Source organism: Trichosurus vulpecula, chromosome 3 (assembly GCF_011100635.1).
Source record: "Trichosurus vulpecula isolate mTriVul1 chromosome 3, mTriVul1.pri, whole genome shotgun sequence".
Taxonomy (NCBI): Eukaryota; Metazoa; Chordata; class Mammalia; order Diprotodontia; family Phalangeridae; genus Trichosurus; species Trichosurus vulpecula.
In genome coordinates this window covers 345,878,395-345,898,721 of record NC_050575.1, presented here as the reverse complement: position 1 = coordinate 345,898,721, position 20,327 = coordinate 345,878,395, and the positions used below count along the sequence as shown (strand labels likewise).

The 20,327-nt window shown below is 39.9% G+C and overlaps 2 protein-coding genes across 3 annotated transcripts in view; one reads left to right on the top strand and one right to left on the bottom strand.

Moving 5' to 3' along the window:
* Positions 1-1,945, bottom strand: part of PIGF (phosphatidylinositol glycan anchor biosynthesis class F) — a 51,169-nt gene extending 49,224 nt beyond the window's left edge. The window contains exon 1 of one of the 2 annotated variants that reach the window (XM_036748270.1): positions 1,853-1,945. The gene's annotated coding sequence lies outside the window, so the exon portion shown is untranslated. The remainder of the gene's footprint in view (positions 1-1,852) is intronic. The other variant, XM_036748271.1, reaches the window with a different exon arrangement.
* Positions 1,946-2,107: 162 nt separating this feature from the next.
* Positions 2,108-19,705, top strand: CRIPT (CXXC repeat containing interactor of PDZ3 domain). Its single transcript, XM_036753001.1, has 5 exons — positions 2,108-2,260; positions 15,270-15,335; positions 16,437-16,491; positions 18,022-18,125; positions 18,427-19,705. Exons 1-5 carry the CDS (start codon positions 2,245-2,247, stop codon positions 18,489-18,491), a joined length of 306 nt encoding a protein of 101 aa, XP_036608896.1. The 5' UTR covers positions 2,108-2,244; the 3' UTR covers positions 18,492-19,705.
* The last annotated feature ends 622 nt before the right edge of the window (positions 19,706-20,327 follow it).

The following is a 20,327-nucleotide window of genomic DNA, read 5'->3' as shown; positions in this document are numbered from 1 at the left end:
CCAACTTCCCACAAGTCAACAAGCATTAAGTACCTATAAACCAGGCATTTTGCTAAGCACTATGGATACAAAGAGGCAAAAACAGTCCCTGCCTTCAAGAATCTCACAATTTAATGGAGACTACACATAACTATGCACAAAAAATATCTATACAGGATAAACTGAATTTAATCTCAAGGTGAGGGCAGTAGCATTAAGAGGGAAAGGCAAAGGCTGTTGCAGAAGGTAGAATTTTAGCTGAGCCTTGAAGGTAGCTCTAACGGCAACCACACTGGCATACCCAGGATGGCTGCTACTGCAGGTTCTTTTATCTGCTTTACTAAGGAAAGACAGCTATTTCAGGGGTCAACAATCTTTAATTAAACAGAAAAAAATACAGAGAAGAGAAATAAAGACCAACAGACAGGGCTCTACTGCCTGAACCAAAGCTTTACATCCACCATTGAATGGAGAGAGCCTTTACCTCTGAGGGTCAGGGAGCTCTGAACATATGGTCACTCATCACCTCAACCACAGAATCACATCTTTCTCATAAGTGAGCCTCCAAAGCAAAAGCTTACCTCTCACAGTATATACTCTTTAGGCTCAGTGCCTAATCAGAAATTAACAAAAGGTGTGTAAGCCTTCCTACGAGCAAACAAGCTTCCCTTAATGGGCTCCACATGAGGCATATTGATGGGCGGGGAAGATCTTATTCCCCATGGACCTTATAGATGCCAGAGAATCTGAGGAGGCAGAGAGAAGGGAGAGAATTCCGGGTAGGAGGGACAGCCCATGCACAGACCTGGGAGGCTGGAAATGGTCCCAGATGCCAATCATAGTTTGAGGCTAAAGAACCTCTATCATTATTATTTAAAAAAATAATAGCTAGTATTTATATAGCTTTAAGTTTGCAAAGCGCTTTACAAACTTCATTCTCACAACAATACCAGAAGAAAAATACTATTACCTCCATTTAGAGATGAGAAAACAGGCACAGGTTTAGTGACGTGCCTAGGGTCACACAGCTAATCTGAGACCAAATTTGAATCCAGGTCTTTCAGACTCCAGCATTCTGTACACTACGCCACCTAGCTGTCTCTATGCTATTAACGTCAAATAAAGCCAAGCACCTGAAGGGGGATCAAAGTGTACAGAGCTGAGTGGCACAGAAAGAGAACCGCATATAGGCAAAGGGCTCTTTTAGACTATCAGCTCTGATATTTATTTGATGCGTCAACTCAGACTTAAAAAGTTTTTTTTTTAATTTTTCATATCTTTGGTCCTCGCTTTCCTCATCTGCAAACCCTCGGGGTTGGTCTACAGATGATCTCTTACGGTCCTGTCCGTGTCTAAAGCTATGAGCCCACAAGTGCAAGGAGAAGCTAGGAAACGTTTCTCGCAAATCTCATTACACGTGGAAAGAGAACATTCCCATGAAGATACCGTACCCACTTGCTGATCGGGTAAGCGGGCCTGGCGCTTTACTTGTCCAGGGGCCTCCGTTTCCTCCGCTAATAAAAAAAAAGAGGGCTGGACGGGGGACCTCTAAGAGGAATTCTGGCTCTCGGGTCTGAGATGCGGAGATGCATTGCTGCCCTGGCCGGGGACACCTTCGGCATCCCAGCGGGAATCATCAGATAAAGGGGACAAGGAATGCATCGGAGGCAGTGAGGTCGCCCCAAAGAAAGGCACACTGGAGGTGAGAATGGCAGAAAGGAGGAAGCGGGGCCACTCTACAGCAGACTCCGAGAAGTAGCTCCCCCTACTCGCTGGAGCAGGGGAGTAGGGGGCGAGGAAGCAGGACCCGCCTGGAGCACCGTACAAGCGGAGAAGGGCGTGGCAACCCCCAAGGTTTTCCGTTCTATCTTACCTGAGCCTCAGACCCGGGGAGAAGTGGATGGGAGGTAAGGCAAAAGCCAGCACCTGAGCCCGAGCTCCCGCCCCCTCGGCTCTCAGGTGCAACAGACTGGCGTGCATCATGCGCATGCGCACACCCGTGCACGCGCGCGAGCTCTTCCTCCGCAATTGATGGGAAGCTCCGGCAGCCAATCAGAGAAGGGAAAAGGCCGGAAAGAGGCGGAAAGCCCCGCCCTCTTTTCACCACCGCCTCTCTGCCGTGCTCCCCGTGTGGGGTGAAATCAGGAAGGCGGAAGTAAATCCCTTTTGAACCGGAAGGAGGTTGCCGGGCGAAGGATTGTTTACATTTCAAAGAAACCTGTGCCTTTGGAAAGGTAGTTCAACCGACTTGATCCCTCTGACAGGATGGTTTGCGAAAAATGTGAGTGAGGGGACCTATCGCCCCTAGGGATGGGGATGGGGGTAGAGGAGAAGGAGGGAACAAAGATGAATGCGGGACCCCTGCCCCATTTCAGGCCCAAACTCCTGAGGCTCCCTGTGCTCAGCCTCTGGTGATCTGGATCCTGGCCCTGACTTCACTTTTAATACTGCCCTCCGAGGCCTCTGCCTCTCTTTTCCGATATCAGCAAGGCCTCTCCTGTTGCTTTTTCCTTCTCACTGCCTCTCTTCGTCCATTCCCCTCCATTTCCGCCCTACATTACCCCGCTTGAGGCCAGAGCCTGATTTGATATGTCACCTCTGAACAGGCATCCAGTCTCTATTCTGCTCTCTAAATCCACACCGCTGCCCCATTATCCTTCGTCATTCGCCAGCTCACAAGCCTTCTGTAGCTCCCCAGGGCCCACAGGAGTACGATCGTGTTATATGTGAATCATGTATACGACCATAGAGTTAGTCATATGCCCTGATTTTGCAGATGAGGAAACTGAGGCCCATATAGTTAAAGTCCCTAGACCCTAGAATTAGTCAGTTAAAAGTTAGTTGGTAGGTAAAGCTTAAAGTCCTAATTAAAGTCCTCGTTGCTTGAATTAGTAAGTGATAGGGATTTAAAGGAAGGTTTTCTGACTTGAAATCCCCAGTAGGGGTTGACTGGATCCTACATCCTCTATCCAAATTCAGTGAGTGCCAGTCTCTTTCCATAGTCCAGATTTGAACGTTCCTGGACCCAAAAAAATGCCTTGTCGTTAACTAAGTTTCACCCACCCAATTCTCTTTGTCAAATCCTGCCCGTCTTTCAAGGTCTAGTTTAATTCCACCTCTATGTAGGCCCCCTATGATCTTTCCACCTCTCTAATACCCAAAAGAACAGTAATGATTCCAACACTCATTTGATGTTTAATCATATTTTCTAATGAACATTTTATATATACATGTATATAGTTTCTCTAATGAGATTATAAACTCCTTAAGAAAAGGGACTGTAGGGGCAACTAGGTGGCACAATGAATAGAGCACCTGCCCTGGAGTCAGGAGGACCTGAGTTCAAATACGTCCTCAGACACTTGACACACTTATTAGGGGTGTGACCTTGGACAAGTCACTTAACCCCATTGCCCTGCCTTCCCCCTGCCAAAAAAGAAAAAAAAAGAAGAGGGATTGTTGTTTTCATTTTTTATACTACACAACATGTGCATTGTAGGCAGATAATCAGTCCATCTGTAAGTATTTGTAAAACACCTTCTATGTGTCAGGCAATCTGCTAAAACATTGGGGATACAAAGAAATGCAAAAGACTGTCCTTTCTCTCAAATAGCTTAACATGCAAAACAACTATATACAAACAAGATATATGCAAAATAAATTGGAGATAATCAACAGGCAACTAGCATTCATCAGTCTTAAAGGGGATTAGGAAAGGCTGGAATTTTAGATGGAATTTTAGCCAGGCCTTGGAAGGGAAGACAGGAAGCAGAAATGAGGAGGGAGAGTATTCCAAGCTTGGGGGACAGCCACAGAAAATGCACAGTCCGGAGATGGAGTGTCTTGTATGAGGAAGTGCAGGGAGGGCAGTGTCACTGGATCACAGAGTAGAGGATGAATAAGTAAGAAGACTGAAAAAGTAGGAGGGGGCCAGTTTGTGAAGGGCTTTGAATGACAGAGTATTTTATATTTGATCCTGGAGGTTATAGAAGCTACTGGGGTTTATTGAGTGGTAGGTGAAATGGTCAGACTTGCATTTTAGGCAGATCATTTTTCAGCTGAATGTAGGATGGATTGGAGTGTAGACAAACTTGTACCAGATACTAACCAGTGGACTATTGCAGTACTCCAGGTATGAGGTGATGAGGACCAGCATCAGGGTGGTAACAGTGGCAGAGAAAAGAAGAGGGTATATATGAGCCATGTCACAAAGATAAAATCAGTAGTACTTGGTAACAGATTGGGTAATGGGGGGAGGGTGAAAGTGAGGAGCTCAGGATAACATCTAGGTTGTGAGCCTAGGGGGTACTGAGGGAGACTGGGGGGGGGGACTGAGAAGATAATGGTTTAATAGTAATAGGAATTAGTTAATAGTAATTAATTATTACTTAATAGAAACGTTAAAAAGAGGGGAAGATTTGAAGGAAAGATGAATTCAGTTTTGGACACGTTCAGTTTAAGATATCTACAAGACATCCACTTTGAGATGTCTAATAAACAGTTGGAGATTCTAAAGTGGAGGTCAGGAGAGAAGTTAGTGCTGGAAAAGTAGATCTGAGCATCATCAGCATAGAAACGATGATAACTGAGTCCAGGAGATTGGGTGAGATCACCAAGTGAGTTAGTATAGAGGAATAAGAGAAGAGAGTCCAAGACAGCCCGTTACACTTTTGTCTGTCTCCAGTTCTTGGGATTTTTTTCCTTCCATGGAGTCTAAATTTGCTTTGTTCATCAGCACCTGAGTAGAAACTAAGGCAGCAGATAATGGGAGTGATCCAAGGCCAAAACTAATATGATAAGGGCTAGGGACTCAGCTGAAGTGGAGAGTGTAGAGTTGAACTGGTTCACCAAGGGGTCACAATGGGGAAGAAAGGAGGATGTAGCTAGTGTAGGAATGATGGCCTGGGAAAGAACTGAGAGGTTGAGGAATTGGAGGTCACAATTTGGATAAAGAACAGGATTTGGGATTGTATGACAGAGAAAGAGGCAGAATGACAATAGATTGTGATCAGATAAGGAAATTTCAAGAGGTCATTATCATTGGAAATAGTACATTTGTGGGTGATGACTAGAGCAAGGTTATGGCCATCTTTATGTGTGGCTGAAGTAGGGTGGTGGAATAGATCATATAAAATGATTAAATTAAGGAACTGAATTTTTTTTTCCAGATCTGTGCCTAAGAAAAATTACTTCATTTCCTGTTCCCCACCTAATAGTCTTTTATTTTTTCCAATTCCATGTAAAGATAGTTTTTGGGATTCATTTTTGGTAAGATTGTGAATTCCAAATTTTTCCCCTCCCTTCCCAAGACAGCAAGTAATCTGATACAGGTTATACAGTGTACAATCATGTTAAACATATTTCCGCGTTGGTCATGTTGTAAAAGAAGAATCAGAATAAAAGAGAAGAACCACAAGAAAGAAAAAACAAAAATAAATGAAAGTAGTATATATACTTAAATCTGCAGTCAGACTCCATAGTTCTTTCTCTGATTGTTGATAGCATTTTCCGTCATGAATATTTTGGAATTGTCTTGGATCATTGTATTGCTGAGAAGAGCTAAGCCAATCATAGCTGATTGTCATACGTTGTTGCTGTTCCTGTATACAGTGTTCTTTTGGCTCTGCTCACTTCACTTAGCATCAGTTTATGTCTTTCCTGGTTTTTGTGAAATCTGCCTGCTCATCATTTCTTATAGCACAACAGTATTCCATTACCTTCACATGCCACAGCTTGTTCAGCCATTCCCCAATTGATGGACATCTCCTCAATTTCCAATTCTTTGCCACCACAAAAAGAGCTGCTGTAAATATTTTCGTAAATGTAAATCTTTTCCCTTTTTTTATAATCTCTTTGGGATACAGGCCTGGTAGTGGTAATTGCTGGATCAAAGGGTATGATAGCCCTTTGGGCATAGAGGTGCTGTAAATTTAAGGTGTTTAAGAGAGTATCAGTGTATATGTTGAAGTCCACTAGTATGAGGGAAAGAGTTTGGGAGGAGAGAAACATTGTGATCCAGGTACTGAACTCACTGAGGAAAGAAGGAGAGTGTCCTGGAGGCAGAAAGATTACAACTACCCAGCAATACCACTTCTAGGTCTGAATCCCAAAGAGATCAAGAAAATGGGAAAAGGACCACATGTACAAAAATATTTGTAGCAGCTCTTTTTGTGGTGGCAAAGAATTGGAAATTGAGGGGACGCCCATCAGTTGAGGAATGGCTGAACAAGTTGTGGTGTATGAATGTAATGGAATACTGTTGTGCTATAAGAAATGATGAGCAGGACTTCAGAAAAAGCTGGAAAGATTTATATAAACTGATGTTGAGTGAAGTGAGCAGAACCTGGAGAATATTGTACACAGTAACAGCCACATTGTGTGATGACTAACTTTGGTAGACTTAGCTCTTCTCAGTAATGCAGGGATCTAAGACAACTCCAAAAGACTTCTAATGGAAAATGCTATCCACATCTGAGAAAGAACTATGGAGTCTGAATGCATATCGAAACATACTATTTGCTCTCTTTTTTTTGTTTTGTTTTGTTTCTTCTTTCTCATGTTCCTCCTATTGGTTCTAATTCTTCTTTACAATATGACTAATGTTTAATATGAATGTATACGTAGAGACTATATCAGATTGCACATCATCTTGGGGAGTGAAGAGGGAGAGAAGGGGAGAAAATTTAAAACTCAGAATCTTATGAAAGTGAATGTTGCAAACTAAACATAAATAATTTTGTTAAAGTTAAAACAAAAGAAAGATAACAACTACCAGAATTTTGATTGGGTGGTAGATAGGGATTGAGTGAATGTTAAAGGAATAGAAGCTACTGCATGATGATGGTAGAGGGAGAACCTGAAATTGGCAGTCTGGAGCAAGGAATATTCAACTTACCCATCTCAATGCAGGGAGGAGGAAGAAAGGGGAGGGAATGGAGGAAATGGGTGAAAGTGGAAAGGGAGGCCAGGGAGGCTGTATCATCAGAGGGATCCAGTTCTCAGTGGGCCATGAGAATAAGTGGGAAAGGCAAAGATTTAAGCATGTTTGTTACCTATGGAACAGGCATTCCAGAGAACACAGTGGAAGTGGTAGGTAGCATTAGAGTGAGACACGGGGGGTTTTGTGTAGAGAATAGGACTGGTGTGTCAGTACTAGATGCAGAATGGAGTTTGAATGATTACAGTCTGGGGTTCAGAATTGCTGGGTATGGGGAGGGTATGACTGGTGGGAGTTTGTTAATTAAGAAATGAATTCAGATGGGTTTTCTATAGGGGTTTGGCCTCACGGTGAAAACCTGGGTGCATGGGTGCCTTAAGCGGTTCACGTGATGGGAGACATGCTGGGAACTGAAGGAATGGTATACTCCCCTTTGCCCCAAGACAGGAGGTCTGACAGGAAGCAGGTTAGAATGGCATTTTCTTCCTTTTCTGTAAAGGCAGGAGAATGGTACATTATGGAATGGCCTTTCACTACTTTCCAAAGAAGGCAGGAGCCTTGGTGGAGTGGAATGGTACTCAGCAAATATTTGTTGATTTAATATTATTATATTCTTGTTTCATCCAACTTAATGGAAGTAAGAGTATGATTTTGTTTCCCACAGAAATAAGGAGCAGGGAAAATGGGATTAGGGCTTGCCAGAAACAAAATTGTGAGATAAATTCAATTGTTGTCTGTGACTTCAGCTCCATTTCTTTCTCCTTTCTTTCTCCCACCATGCTCCCTCCCTTTGAGGGATTCTAGCTAAACATTTTTTTTCTTTTCTTCCATTCCTATGATATGTCACCCCTTGTCTACCTACTTTATCTCTTAAGCACTTTGCTAAATTCCACAAATATTTATTGAATACCAATATGTGCCTAATGCTGTACTAGCATCACAGTGCTGTACTAGGCACTGTGAAAGATATAAACATATAAAACAATTATCAGATATGTCCCTGAATTCCCTGTTGCAAAGATTGATTCCTAGAATGTTAGAGATCTTATAGTCTAATCACCCTTTTTCACAGATGAAGATACTAACACTTAGAGAGTGAAGAGATTTGCCTTAGGTCATGCAATGCTTGGGAGAGAGCTGGAACTTCCAAACTCAGATGTTAATACATTTGAAAAGGTCAGAGAACAGTGTAAAAGCCATATGTAATATGGTTCTATAGTGAATATAAGCATTTCCAGTATATATGGTACAGAAGGTGCTAGAAATGGTAGTAAGGGGAAGAGATTGCTTTTGGCCAGGTAAATTATGATGGACAATAAATTAATCCTGTAAACTAATCTGTGGTTTTAACAGTGGCCTTCTGGAGAAAATGTTGCAACCTGTTTAACATGTTCAAAAGGCTACAGAATAACTCCTTTGGGTGTCCTTCCCCCACCCTTACACCTCAGACTCAGCATGCTTGAGAGTGAACTCATTTTCCTCCCCTCAAAAAACCTACCTTCCAGCTACTCTATTTCTGCTGATGGCACCACCACCTTCCTTGTTTTCCAAACTGGAAACTTCAGTATCATCTTTGATTCTTCCTTCTCCCTCACACCCACCATCTAATCAGTTGCTTTTTGTTTTTTTAATCAGAACATATTGATTCTGCCTTTACATTCTCACTAGCATCCATTCTTTCCTTTCCACTCTTGCTGCCTCCATCACTGGTCAGGCCTTTCACTATTGCTTAGATAATTGTAATAGCTTTCCAAATGGTCTCTTAGCAGTCCATCTTTTACATTATTGCCTAACTAACCTTTTAGGTGCCAAATCCTTCCTAAAGCTTTTCCTATTTCTCTTTTCCACTCCCTCCAGGTAAAAGTAATCTTCCTTCAGATTTTTCATGGTACTTTGGGTTTTTCTTTGCATTTATTGCTTCTTACTTTAAATCATTGTTGTTTGACTTATCTCATGTTCCCACCTTTTTTGGGAACACCCTTGTGCTCTAACTGCATTATATAATACAAGCTATACATCGAAAGGAATGACAATAACTATACGAATTTTCATCTGGATAGAAGGCAGTAATGTGAGTGACTAGAGGAACAATGGAGACCAATTTTTCTTTGTTAAACACTTGAATGCTTATTTCATACTTAAGTGCCTAGTCTGCTGAGTAGGAGTAGATTCAAAGATAAGTCATGGTCTCCACCTTCATAGAGTTTATAATATAGTTGGGGAGATTGCATAAGATAAGTGCTGCATAGATAAATTTATTAGCAATACAAATGATAATATAACAAACGCAGGAGCTTTGAGTTCAGGTGAGGTAAAGATCACCACAAAATAGGCTAACAGAATAGAGGAGATTCCCAGAGTTCAACTTAATAAGCTTTTATTAAGCACCTACACTTTCCAGGGAGATAATGACAGAATAAACAGCAGGCTCTTCCCTCAATTGGCTGTCTTTTAGCTGAAGGATCCATGGAAAGAAAGAAGTGAGTGATGGCACTTATTACAGTCCACTGTATATAGTTGGATTAACTACAATACTGGATTTTAAACTCCTTGCTGGCCTCATTTGTCTTTATGTAGACATTGCTACATCTAGTACATTTTCTCACATAACACCTCTCCTTTATACAGTGACTTGAAGGTACATTGCTCACAACAATTCTGTAAAGTGGCTACTGAAAGTACTTTCCCATTTTACAAAGGAGGAAATTGACACTCAGAAGAGGTTCTGACTTGCTGTTATATGACATGCTTTATAAATCTTAAAGGTTTTTCCTTAAAAATTGTTATAAGGGAGAACTCAGCAGGTAAGGGAAGAGGGAGAGCAGGATGTATGTGGAAGTTGTTGTTTCTCTTTCGTTTTCAAAGAAGACCAATGACATCTGGAAGGTGATGTCTTGACATGCAAGTGAACTGAATTTAAGTGAGGCAGGGCTGTGCAAAGTCACCAGCCTCACTTTCTCCTCCAGAGTCATCTGAGTCCAGTGGCAAGACATAGGTCAGGACGGCTGGAAATGGCTCTGGAAGCAGTGGGAGACCTTAGCCTTTTCAAGCTAAAGTCTTTCCCAGGTCTCAGTTTGTCTGAGGCAATGCCCTTTCAGCGATTAAGGCTAGATGAGAAATGAGGCAAAAGATAGCCCCTTTTACCTGGGCCAAAAAAAAAAAATCAATCTGAGAGGGGAAGACTCTCAGGGTTTCTGGCCAAAACAGAAACAATACTATTTATATTCACTCTGAGCTAAACATGCTGGGAAGTGATCCCATGAGAAATAAGGTAACCACCCAACCCAACCCCTACCAACTATAAAGTATGTAAATTTGAGCTGCTGTTGGTGTGGTTTGATTTTGGTCCTGCACTCTTCACCTCATTAGATGTCTTTGTTCAGGAAGCAGATGATAAGTGGATGGATGAATGCATTTAGCTGTTGCCTTGAACATTTACCACCAATTTGGCTGCAAGCAACTGTTTTTAACTGCTCTTTATTACAGCCTAATGCTTCGGGAAATTTTTTTACTACTTCTTCTTTCACATTTCACTTTGGTAGGATCATATAGCCAAAAATTAGTCCTCTATTTGCTACAAAGAAAACATTTCTAAGACAAATGCACAGGGTCAAGAAAGAACTAACTTCAAATTAGACAAATGATCAAGTAAATGTATAAAATAGACATTGAACTCTTACATAAAATCTCTAGCACCTTAAATATTATAACCAAAGAATAAATGATTTTCTTTTAAAATGTGATGGCTTTGGGTCTTAGTTTCACTTTCAGAATGTATTAATTTACTCAATGTTTTACGTATATTTTCATTTGATTTGCCAGCATTGCACAGTTTTGTCACTTGATGGCGCCAAAAAAGCCAAAATAGAAAACTGTTTTTTGAAATAAATGTACAATATTTATGAAGAAATCTTAGACTATTATTTCTGTCTATGAATTTGATTACAGATAAATCATTTTATCTTTAATAGTTAAATCTCATTGTAACTGTGAGTGAGGTAAATTATCCCTCATTCTAGGTGATAATAGAGTTAGGGAGATAGGTGAATTTCCCGAACTACAGAACTAAGTTAGACCTAGTTTCTACCCTAGCATTCTCCTACTTGCGAGCACACTAGCCACTTGGTACAAATGAATCTTTTAATACTATGAGGCATCAGCTGTGACAAATCTAATGCTCCCCACTTTGAGGCTCACTGCTTTTTAGGGGTTGTTCCCTAACATGCAGTTCTATTTAAGTGCTTTGGATATTATAAGGCAGGATTCTAGACACTTCCCTTCTGATTAGTAACTGGAATTATTTTAACTCAGTGTTGACTTAGAGATAAGGGTAAGATCAGTCATATCCAGAACTTTAAGGATCACCAGGAACAAAGTTGTCATGACACATACCTCTTCTTTTAGAGCTTGATTCTGGCTGCATGGAGTCTTTCCTGATCCCTCCAGCTGCTAGTGCGTGTCTTTTCAAACTCCTTGTATTTAACTACTTTGTACTTATTCACCTTTTACTTACATACATCCTTATTGTCTTCCTCATTAGAATGTAAGCTCCTTGAAAGTAGGCGTTGTTTCATTCTTCATATCCTTATCTTCAGCACTTAGCATAGTGCCTGGTACATGCTTGTGGGTTATGTACTTTATGAGGGAGAAAAACCCTACAAACCCGGCCCACGGATACAGTTTATGTTGCACAGTGTTGTAGTAGAAGGAGCAATCAGAAGATTGAATTCCAGTCCCATTTTTGATACTTCCTCATTGCATAACCTTCAGCAGGTACCATGAGGAATCTGTGCCTCAGTTTCCCATCTCTAAAACAGTGACAATAAAGCTTGTATTATCTACCTCACAAGGTGCTTTCAAGGAAAGCCCTTGGCAAACATTAAAGTGCTGTTCACATGTAAATTATTATTGGTATGCTATAATTATCCAAATTTACTTGTGAATGTAGATGGGGATTGGGTGCCCGAGGATTAGCACCCCAGTTTTGTAGGCACAAAGACAGGTGAGGCTAAATGCTCAGGGTCACTCACCTAGTCTTTGGTCGAGTCAGAAATGAACCTTTGTTATCTACACTACTGATTTTGATATTAAATTATGTGATAATTGAACTGTTATTAAAAGCAGCCTTCTTCAAGACTTATACTCGTTTGTCTCTAGGCTGCATCCTTGATAAGTGGCCCATTATAAAGACTTTTAGCCAGTAGTAGTGAGGTAGGGTGAGCTAGGCCCAGAAGCATTGTAAGATCGTTTCTTGGCCTGACTGGACTTGGTTCCAAAGCCTTTGAGAAGTACAATACCTGAGGTTAAAGTAGGGGTTAGGACCATGAGGTAGTAGGTCTTTATAAGGAATGGCTCTGAACTGCTGTGCCAAACTTGGTCCAGACTATCACTGGTGCTTCCTCCTAATAATAGCCCTAAGAAAAGGGTCTACTCTTTCTTGCCCTTTCAGTTATTTTTAGTTCTGTGGTTTCAGTAGTCAGGTGAAACTGGGTGTGGAAATATCTAAATGAATAGCTGACAACAAGGGTCATTTAAAGCCTCTTGAACTATTTTTGGACTGAAAGCTTTGGTGAGTGGACATTTGTGTAGGCGATAGCTTGGGCCTGTGACATATGGCCGGGTGTTTTGTTTTTTCTTTGCTAAATAAATTAGGCAGCAAGTTTCCCCTTTCAAGGGGGAGAGAGTAGCCTATGCTTTCTGTCCTCTCACTCTCTTCTTAACTCCTTACAATCTGGCTTCCAACCTTAACATTCCACAGAAACTGTTCTCTCCCAAGTTACCACTGACCTCTCAGTTGCCAAATCCAGTGGCCTTTTCTCAGTCTTCATTCTCTTTGACCTTTCAGAAATCTTTGACACGGTTGATCACTCTTTTCTCCTTGATACTCTCTTCCCTCTAGGTTTTCAGGACACCACTCCCTCTTTCCTGATTTTCCTCTTACCTGTCAGACCACTCTTCAGTCTCCTTTGCTGGATCCTCTTCCAGATCACTTCCTCTAACTGTAGGTGTCCCTCAGGGTTCTGTCCTGACCCCTTTCTCTTCTCTCTCTGTAGTATTTCACTTGGTGATCTTACCATCTCCCATGGATTTAATTGCAATCTTTAGGCTGATGATTCTCAAATTTACCATTCCTCCTCCAGACTCTGCTGACCTCCAACTGCCTCTCTTACATTTCAAACTGGATGTCCAATAGACGCCTTAAACTAAACATGTCCAAAACAACTCCTTCTTTTTCCCCTTAAACCCTGCCTTCCTCTTACTTTGCAGGGCAACACTATTCATCCTAGTTCCCCAGGCTCACAACCTTGGAGTCATGCTTTATCTTTCACTATCTCTCATCCCCCATATCAAATCTGTTGTCAAGGCCTGTCACTTTTCCTTTTGTAACATCTCTCCAATACATCCCACCCCCACCCCTCCTCTGACACTGCCACTATCCTGATGCAGGCCCTCATCATTTTATGTCTTTACTGTTGCAGTAGCCTGCTAGTGGATCTGCTTGCCTCAAATTTCTTCTTATTATAATCCAACCTCCAATCAGCCACTAAAGTGGTTTTCCTAAAGTGAAGGTCTGACCACATCACTCCCCCCAACCCCCAACTCATTGGCTCCTTTTTGCCTCTGGGAACAAATACAAAAACGTCCGGTGTTCGGAGCCCTTCGTAACCTAGCCCCCTCCTACCTTTCCAGTCTTATTTTGAAATCTTACTCTCTTCCACCTACTCTTTGATGTGGTGACACTGACTTCCTTGCTCTACCATGAATAAGACACTCTGTCTCTCTGTTCAGGACATTTTCTTTGGCTGCCTCTCCATGCCTGAAATGCTACTCACCTTAGATGTATAATATGAAGACATAATGAACTTAGTCAACGTGTTGGTGGGACATCTTCCAAAAATTTGCCTACTGACTTTCGTGGCTTCCTTTAAGTCCCAGCTAAAAGTTTGTCCTGTATATATTTGTTTGTAATCTGCCTCACTAGATTGTGAGCTCCTCGAGGGCAGACTGACTTTTGCCTCTTTTTGTATCCCCAGCCCGTAGCACTGTGTCTAGTACATAATAGACACTTAATAAACATTTATTGACTGACTTGAGAAGGTAAGAGTTCAAGCCATCGTATACTTACCCAGATACCAGCTGGAACCCAATGCTTTCCCAGTATAACAGGCTGTGGAATCAGAGAAGATGGAAAAGATTACCTTGTAGCAGTGAGGTCCCATCTTAGATTCTGTAATATGAAGACATAATAGACCTAGTCACCATGGTGGTTGGGACATCTTCCAGCAATTTAGGGATAGAATCAGAAAAGGGAAATTTGACAGGGAGGAAGAAAACAGTAACCCAGGATGGGGGATTGGCAGTTCATAAACAGCAGTAGATAAGGGAGCAAAGAATTCTAGGACAAAGGGCAATATATTATTGAACTGGTTAATTATAGGATCAAGACTATAAAGGGAAGAATTAGTCCAAACTGCTGTGGCAAGGCCTTAGGCAAACAGGAAGTTGAATCAACTCCTCAAGCCATAGTCTCCTCAGCCAGCCAAGTTTTGGGGACAGCGTCATTGCTTTTAGGGAAAAACTAACTTAGCTTATATGGCAGGGACCCTAGTCCTGCCCACTTTGGGGCAGCATGAAAAGACAAACTACCACTGGAAAAGTTTCCTCTTGAGAGAACAAGGTTTCTGTGAACACTAGAAGATGGATAGAGTATGAGAGGAAGCTATCTATGAGAGGAGAGTTTGTTAACACAAAATTGGGGTCCTGGAGGGCACAATGGAAGGGAAGGTGAATGAACTTGGAACCCGAGAATCCTTGTAATATCCCTTGCTCTTCTAGAAAGTATTATACTGAAAATTAAACTGTATCCCTTACATCCCTTATATAAATTATATCCCTCATAAAGTATATACACAGGAATCTCTTACTGAATTGTGGAAGACCTGTATTTATAATACATACGTTACTCTTGTCTCTGTCAATTGGTGCTATTGCATTTTACTGTAGTATGCCCCTCTTTATTACTGTGAATCCTAGAACAGTGGTGTCAAACTTAAGTAGAAGTGCTGGGCCAATAGATCATACAGAAAGATCTCTGCAACTGCATAGTGACTTTTTTAAAAATGTAATATTATCTGTGTTTCATTGTATATTATTTATTTTCTTAAATATTTCCCAATTACATTTTAATCTCTTTTGGGTAGCACTTAGGAGAACCGTGGGCCACATGAAGCTGTGTTTGACACCTCTGTCCCAGACCCAAGAATATTGTTACTTCACTGTATTCTCTTGAAGGTAGTAATTCATGCTAGGCAATAGTCCCACACTTCCCCAATTTCCTTTGTTTTCATAATAGGTGAAAAGAAACTTGGTACTGTTATTACTCCAGATACTTGGAAGGATGGAGCAAGGAACACTACAGGTACTGCATCTTTGAGAAAATCTAAATGCGGATTCTACTAACATCAGAATTCAACTGTTTTCAATAATGTATTAATTCCACTTTTACGGTGTAGACAGTATCTTGCAAAGTATTTAATATCTTTTTTAAAATTCATTGAATATTTGAATATAGTTACCCATGACAATTCCATGGTGTTTTCATTCAGGCTTCTCAATTAAAACATAGAATTCAATCTATTAGGACGTCTATTAGGAGGTATGTCTTATATGTATTATCCCTGTGTCTTTGAAATGCAGAGTATAAATGATTTGTGAAAAGTCAGAACAAGAAGCCATTAAGGAATTTTATTTCCTCTCCGGTTTTTGGCTTGGTTTCACTTACTTAGAGTAGTACGTCCTTTGACAAGAGAGATGGGTCATTGTTTTGTGGCAAGGATGTTATGAGTAGAGGAATGTGGCCTCCTGTGAGGCCGTGGGTATCAGTGGAAAAGGCTCCGTGAAGTGAAAGCCTCTCTGACACTTCGTAGTGGTATGATTATTTGCAGGGTACTTAAGCTCTAAACGCCATGTGTCTTCATCTTCAAGTGGAGGAGTAACACTTTAGACTCTCGAAAGCACTTTGTAAAACTTAAAGCACTATAGAAATTGGACTTAGTCTTGGCTTCCTAGTTTGATTATTGTTTGAATGAAAAAAGCAACCTCAATTAAAACACGGAACTTAATTTTATTGGAAATTAGTTGTTTATTGGAAAGTAGTTGTTTAGTGAATGAATGAAAAAATTTTTATTGTCATCATATGTTTATGGAGCACACAAGGTGCCCAGCACTATGCTAATTGTCCCGGTGCTCCCAGAACTAATTAGGTTAAATATGGTTTCATTCCTGAAGTACTGTCTGACATCCAGAAGGTACAGTTGGCTCTTTTCCACAAATTTTTATTACTTCATAAATAAAATCATTCAAGTGGGCTCTTAAAATCTGACTTTTAAATCAGGTTTTTTGGGGTTTTTCCATGAAGGATATTTGACCTAAAGCAACACTTCAAAGAATAAACTTTTTAACCAACCGTGTTGGTATTATATAATGAACTGAAATATATTTCTGTTTTGTTTGTGCGTAGAAAGTGGTGGAAGGAAATTAAATGAAAACAAGGCTTTGACTTCAAAGAAAGCAAGGTAAGCAGCAGAGCCTTGGAGTTGCAAGGGAAATTTTCATTATTCCTAATGTTAACCCATTGAGTACAAATATTTGATGAGCGCTTATGACAAAGGTATTTCTGGCATATAAGTCCATAGTAGGAATAGGAAAATCCTGGTACATAATGCCACTTGTTTGTTGGCATGCCTTGCTGGTGCCAGCTTGAGGGTAAGCTGTCATCACTTATATGCTCTCCCTACTTATATGTTACATTTCTGCTAAACTTGCTATATTTGTATGTTCTCTTTTCCCAAACATGAAAAATTAATGCTGCACCCTTCTTATAACTCTACTAGAAGACAAGATTATTGCATTCCTTTTCTAGTTTTGTTCTAGGATACAGACCACTAATAAAATACTGTATTGGTCCAAACATAAACCAAAGTTTTCGTCAAAATCTTGTATAAAATCTACAAGGCCTAAAATTGGTGTTAACTTATTTATGTTTTCTTTCCATTCAAATAGTTAACCATTTTAGGGATGTGACCTATATTTCAACCCATGTATTGACTTCATGTTAATATGCAAAATATGTCAGTTTTATGTCAGAGGTGTGAACAGGGCCACCTTGCAGCTGGGGCCTGAGTTCTGCCTGAACAAGATTAAAATGCAATTGGGAAATGTTTAACAAAATAAATAAAAATACCATACAACACAAGTACTGTTAATTTGTTGTTTTCTGAGTCGATATGCAGCCCTTTGAATTTGACACTACTGGTCTATATTATTTTTGTTGATTCATTGCCCTCCTCTGTATTACCATTGGCTCCCACATTGTGCAGCTTTCTATATCTTTAATTCTATGGTATTCTGAAGCTAGAAAAATTATTCTGAGATCCCACTTTTAGAAAAATACAATTTAAAGATGTATTAAATGTACATAAAACATAGTATCTGTCTTAAGTTATTCTAATTTCATTCATGCTTTCAAGTTTGTACCAAGTAAAATAAAGTAAACCCTGAAAACAGTATCATTAAAGTTGAATAAATCAAGCTTGTTGAAGGCAAAGATCACATGTTTCTTATATTTTATATGTAGCTAAAGCCATCCGTTTTTGGAAAAACAAACTCACAAAACAAGAGCTACAGTTTCATCACCAACTTAATATCTTCTGCCACCTCTACTTAGAGAAGTTTCTAACTGACGTATCATTTTAAAGTTTGCAAAGCACTTGTATTACCTTATTTGGGCCTTACAACAACCAGTGAGGCACATGCCATAGGTAATTATTATCTGCATTTTATGGATGAGGAAATGGGCTCAGAGATGGTAACTGATTTGTCCAAGGTCACACTACAAGTAAGGGCCAAGGCAGAATTTGATCCCAGGTCTTCTCTGCCTGGTCTGGCAGTACTGGTACTCAGTAATCATTATGGTTGATTCTCACTGTATATTTTCATAAGAAGTCTTAAACCAAGAGCAAAGCATTACACAGGAAGTTTAGTATGAAGTTCTCCTGCACATCGGTAGCTATGTGTATCTTTTCTCTTTTTTTCTCCTTATCCAGATTTGACCCATATGGAAAGAATAAGTTCTCCACTTGCAGAATTTGTAAAAGTTCTGTGCATCAGCCAGGTTCTCATTACTGCCAAGGCTGTGCCTACAAAAAGGGTAAGTTTGTTTCATTCTTGTCTTGCATTTATAGAAAACTTTATACCTACAATCAGGACTGATTGGGTGACTGTACAAAGGGACATATCCATTAATAAACACTGATACCTCATTTTTTTCCTTCTAAAAGTCAAGAATATCTAACGTAGAATTTGGCCACAGCTAAAAGTCTCCATTTTCTTACTCTCTTTCTGATAAAATAAAACTTCATGATCTCCAGAATTTCCCTAAAGAAACCAAGCAGCTGCTGTTATGACAGAGACTGATGACATGATGTATGCCTTATTTTCTTTTATTTCAGGCATCTGCTCAATGTGTGGGAAAAAGGTTTTGGATACCAAGAACTACAAGCAAACATCTGTTTAGTTGCACTGATTGACTTTCTGACTTCCACTTTTGTATTTCTATGTGATTTTTATTTTCTGCTATGTTTTCCAAGGTATAACTTGTACATTCTGGTTTTAAAACAGTATTTCAAGGCAACTGACTAATATTAGACCAATGTTCAGAGTCTTCCTCTTTTCTTTCAAGAAACCCTGAATAGTATAGAATATAACTACTATGTACAGTTGATAACATTTTTACAAACATTTTGCTAGGCTTAATTAATAGGGCCAGATTTAATGAAAAGGTTTTTCCAATCCTTTATGCACTTTGTGCTTACTATATTTAGTTAAATTATTTCCTCCTTTTTTTCCGTAGATATTTTTGCCAAAGGGATGATGGGAATGTTAGAAGTTTGCTAATATTGCCCTGATAGCAGTGAACCTTGGCAACCAAGGTCATTATTTGTCTCTTGTGACAGGATATATGGCTCTTAGCACCAGCATCCTTTAGTTAATTAGAATTTAAAAGGGCAGATAACCCTTGAAATTTTAATGGGACTTTATCAGAGACCATGGTAGCTAAGGGAGCCATTCTGCTTACCCACCTACTGATCAGACCAAACTGGAGAGGGTTTGAAAGTTTTCATTTTAAGATTTTCATTCCTATAGAAAAGGGAACGCATCCTTCTAGGGAGTAGCAAAAATAGAATGAATACTTCTCCTGTCACCCAGCCTCCAGGCAGACAAACCCCAGGAATAGCTCAGAAGCAGTAGTACTTCTGTGAATTCAGCCAGTATTAGGCAAGCCAGGAGAATGGTGCCCGTCCGTGTTGACCAGCGTGAGGAGACGGCACTATTGTTTGTGAAAGCCCCAAAGGCAGAGATCAAATTCTTATCCCTCTTCCCCGCCCAAAACAGCAATAATATGAATCCTGTAGATGATATGAATGGATAAATATTGCCAGAGTTTTGTACGTAAAGTCCCCTAAATCCAACATTGGATGTCAAGGAAGAATGTTCTTGCTGTACCTTCATAGGTTTGGGGTCTCTGCTGCTGAAAGCAGGTGCTTATTGGGAGATAATTATGCAGCAAGGTAAAGATCTTTTTTCCTTTAAAAAGTTGGGGTGTATGAGAAATATGTAAAACTGATGGAGTCCATACAGGTGGCAGAATGTGGGGTACAAGTACCCTACATTCTTATTTAAGTTTGGAAATGATTATGAAAAGTAATTAAAGTTGTATTTGACATTTAATTGTTCTATACTTTCTTTTGTGTAGCTTTTTTTTTTTCAGGGTTTATATTTATAATACCTCCCAGCCATGACTTTCTTGTGTGATAGGCAAGTCAGAAACACATTTCCCTGTCACTGCAGACTGGTCCTCGGATAACAAAAACCAGTTTGAAAGTCGGGATTACAACAAAGGATGACTTAGATTATTTCTAAAGAAAGGAACAAAAAATCCTTTTTTTTTCATATTTTGCAAACTTTAAAGTGCTATTATTGCTATTATTATTATGTTTAATATTACACTTATATCATGTCACGTATTCAATTCAACAAGCATTTTTTAAAAATTGTGCCTTCTGTGTGAAGATGCCATGTTAGGTACTTAAGACAGAAAGACAAAATAAAAAACAGGCCTGACCTTAAAGAGCTTATGTTCTCCTGGGATGTTTCACTATTTATACAAGTAAGTAAATTAAAAAATAATACTAGCTAGCATTTATATAGTCTTTTAAGGTTTGCAAAACACTTTACATCTGTTATCTCATTTGATCTGTGTAACTTACAGAGTTAACTCTGTAAGTTAAGTGATATGATTATCTCCATTTTACAGATAAGGAAACTGAGGTTAAATGACTTACCAGGGTCA

Coding starts and splice junctions, on each gene's coding strand:
- CRIPT (XM_036753001.1), top strand. Junction 15,336..16,436: donor TGGAGCAAGGAACACTACAG/GTACTGCATCTT, acceptor GTTTGTGCGTAG/AAAGTGGTGGAAGGAAATTA. Junction 16,492..18,021: donor TTGACTTCAAAGAAAGCAAG/GTAAGCAGCAGA, acceptor CTCCTTATCCAG/ATTTGACCCATATGGAAAGA.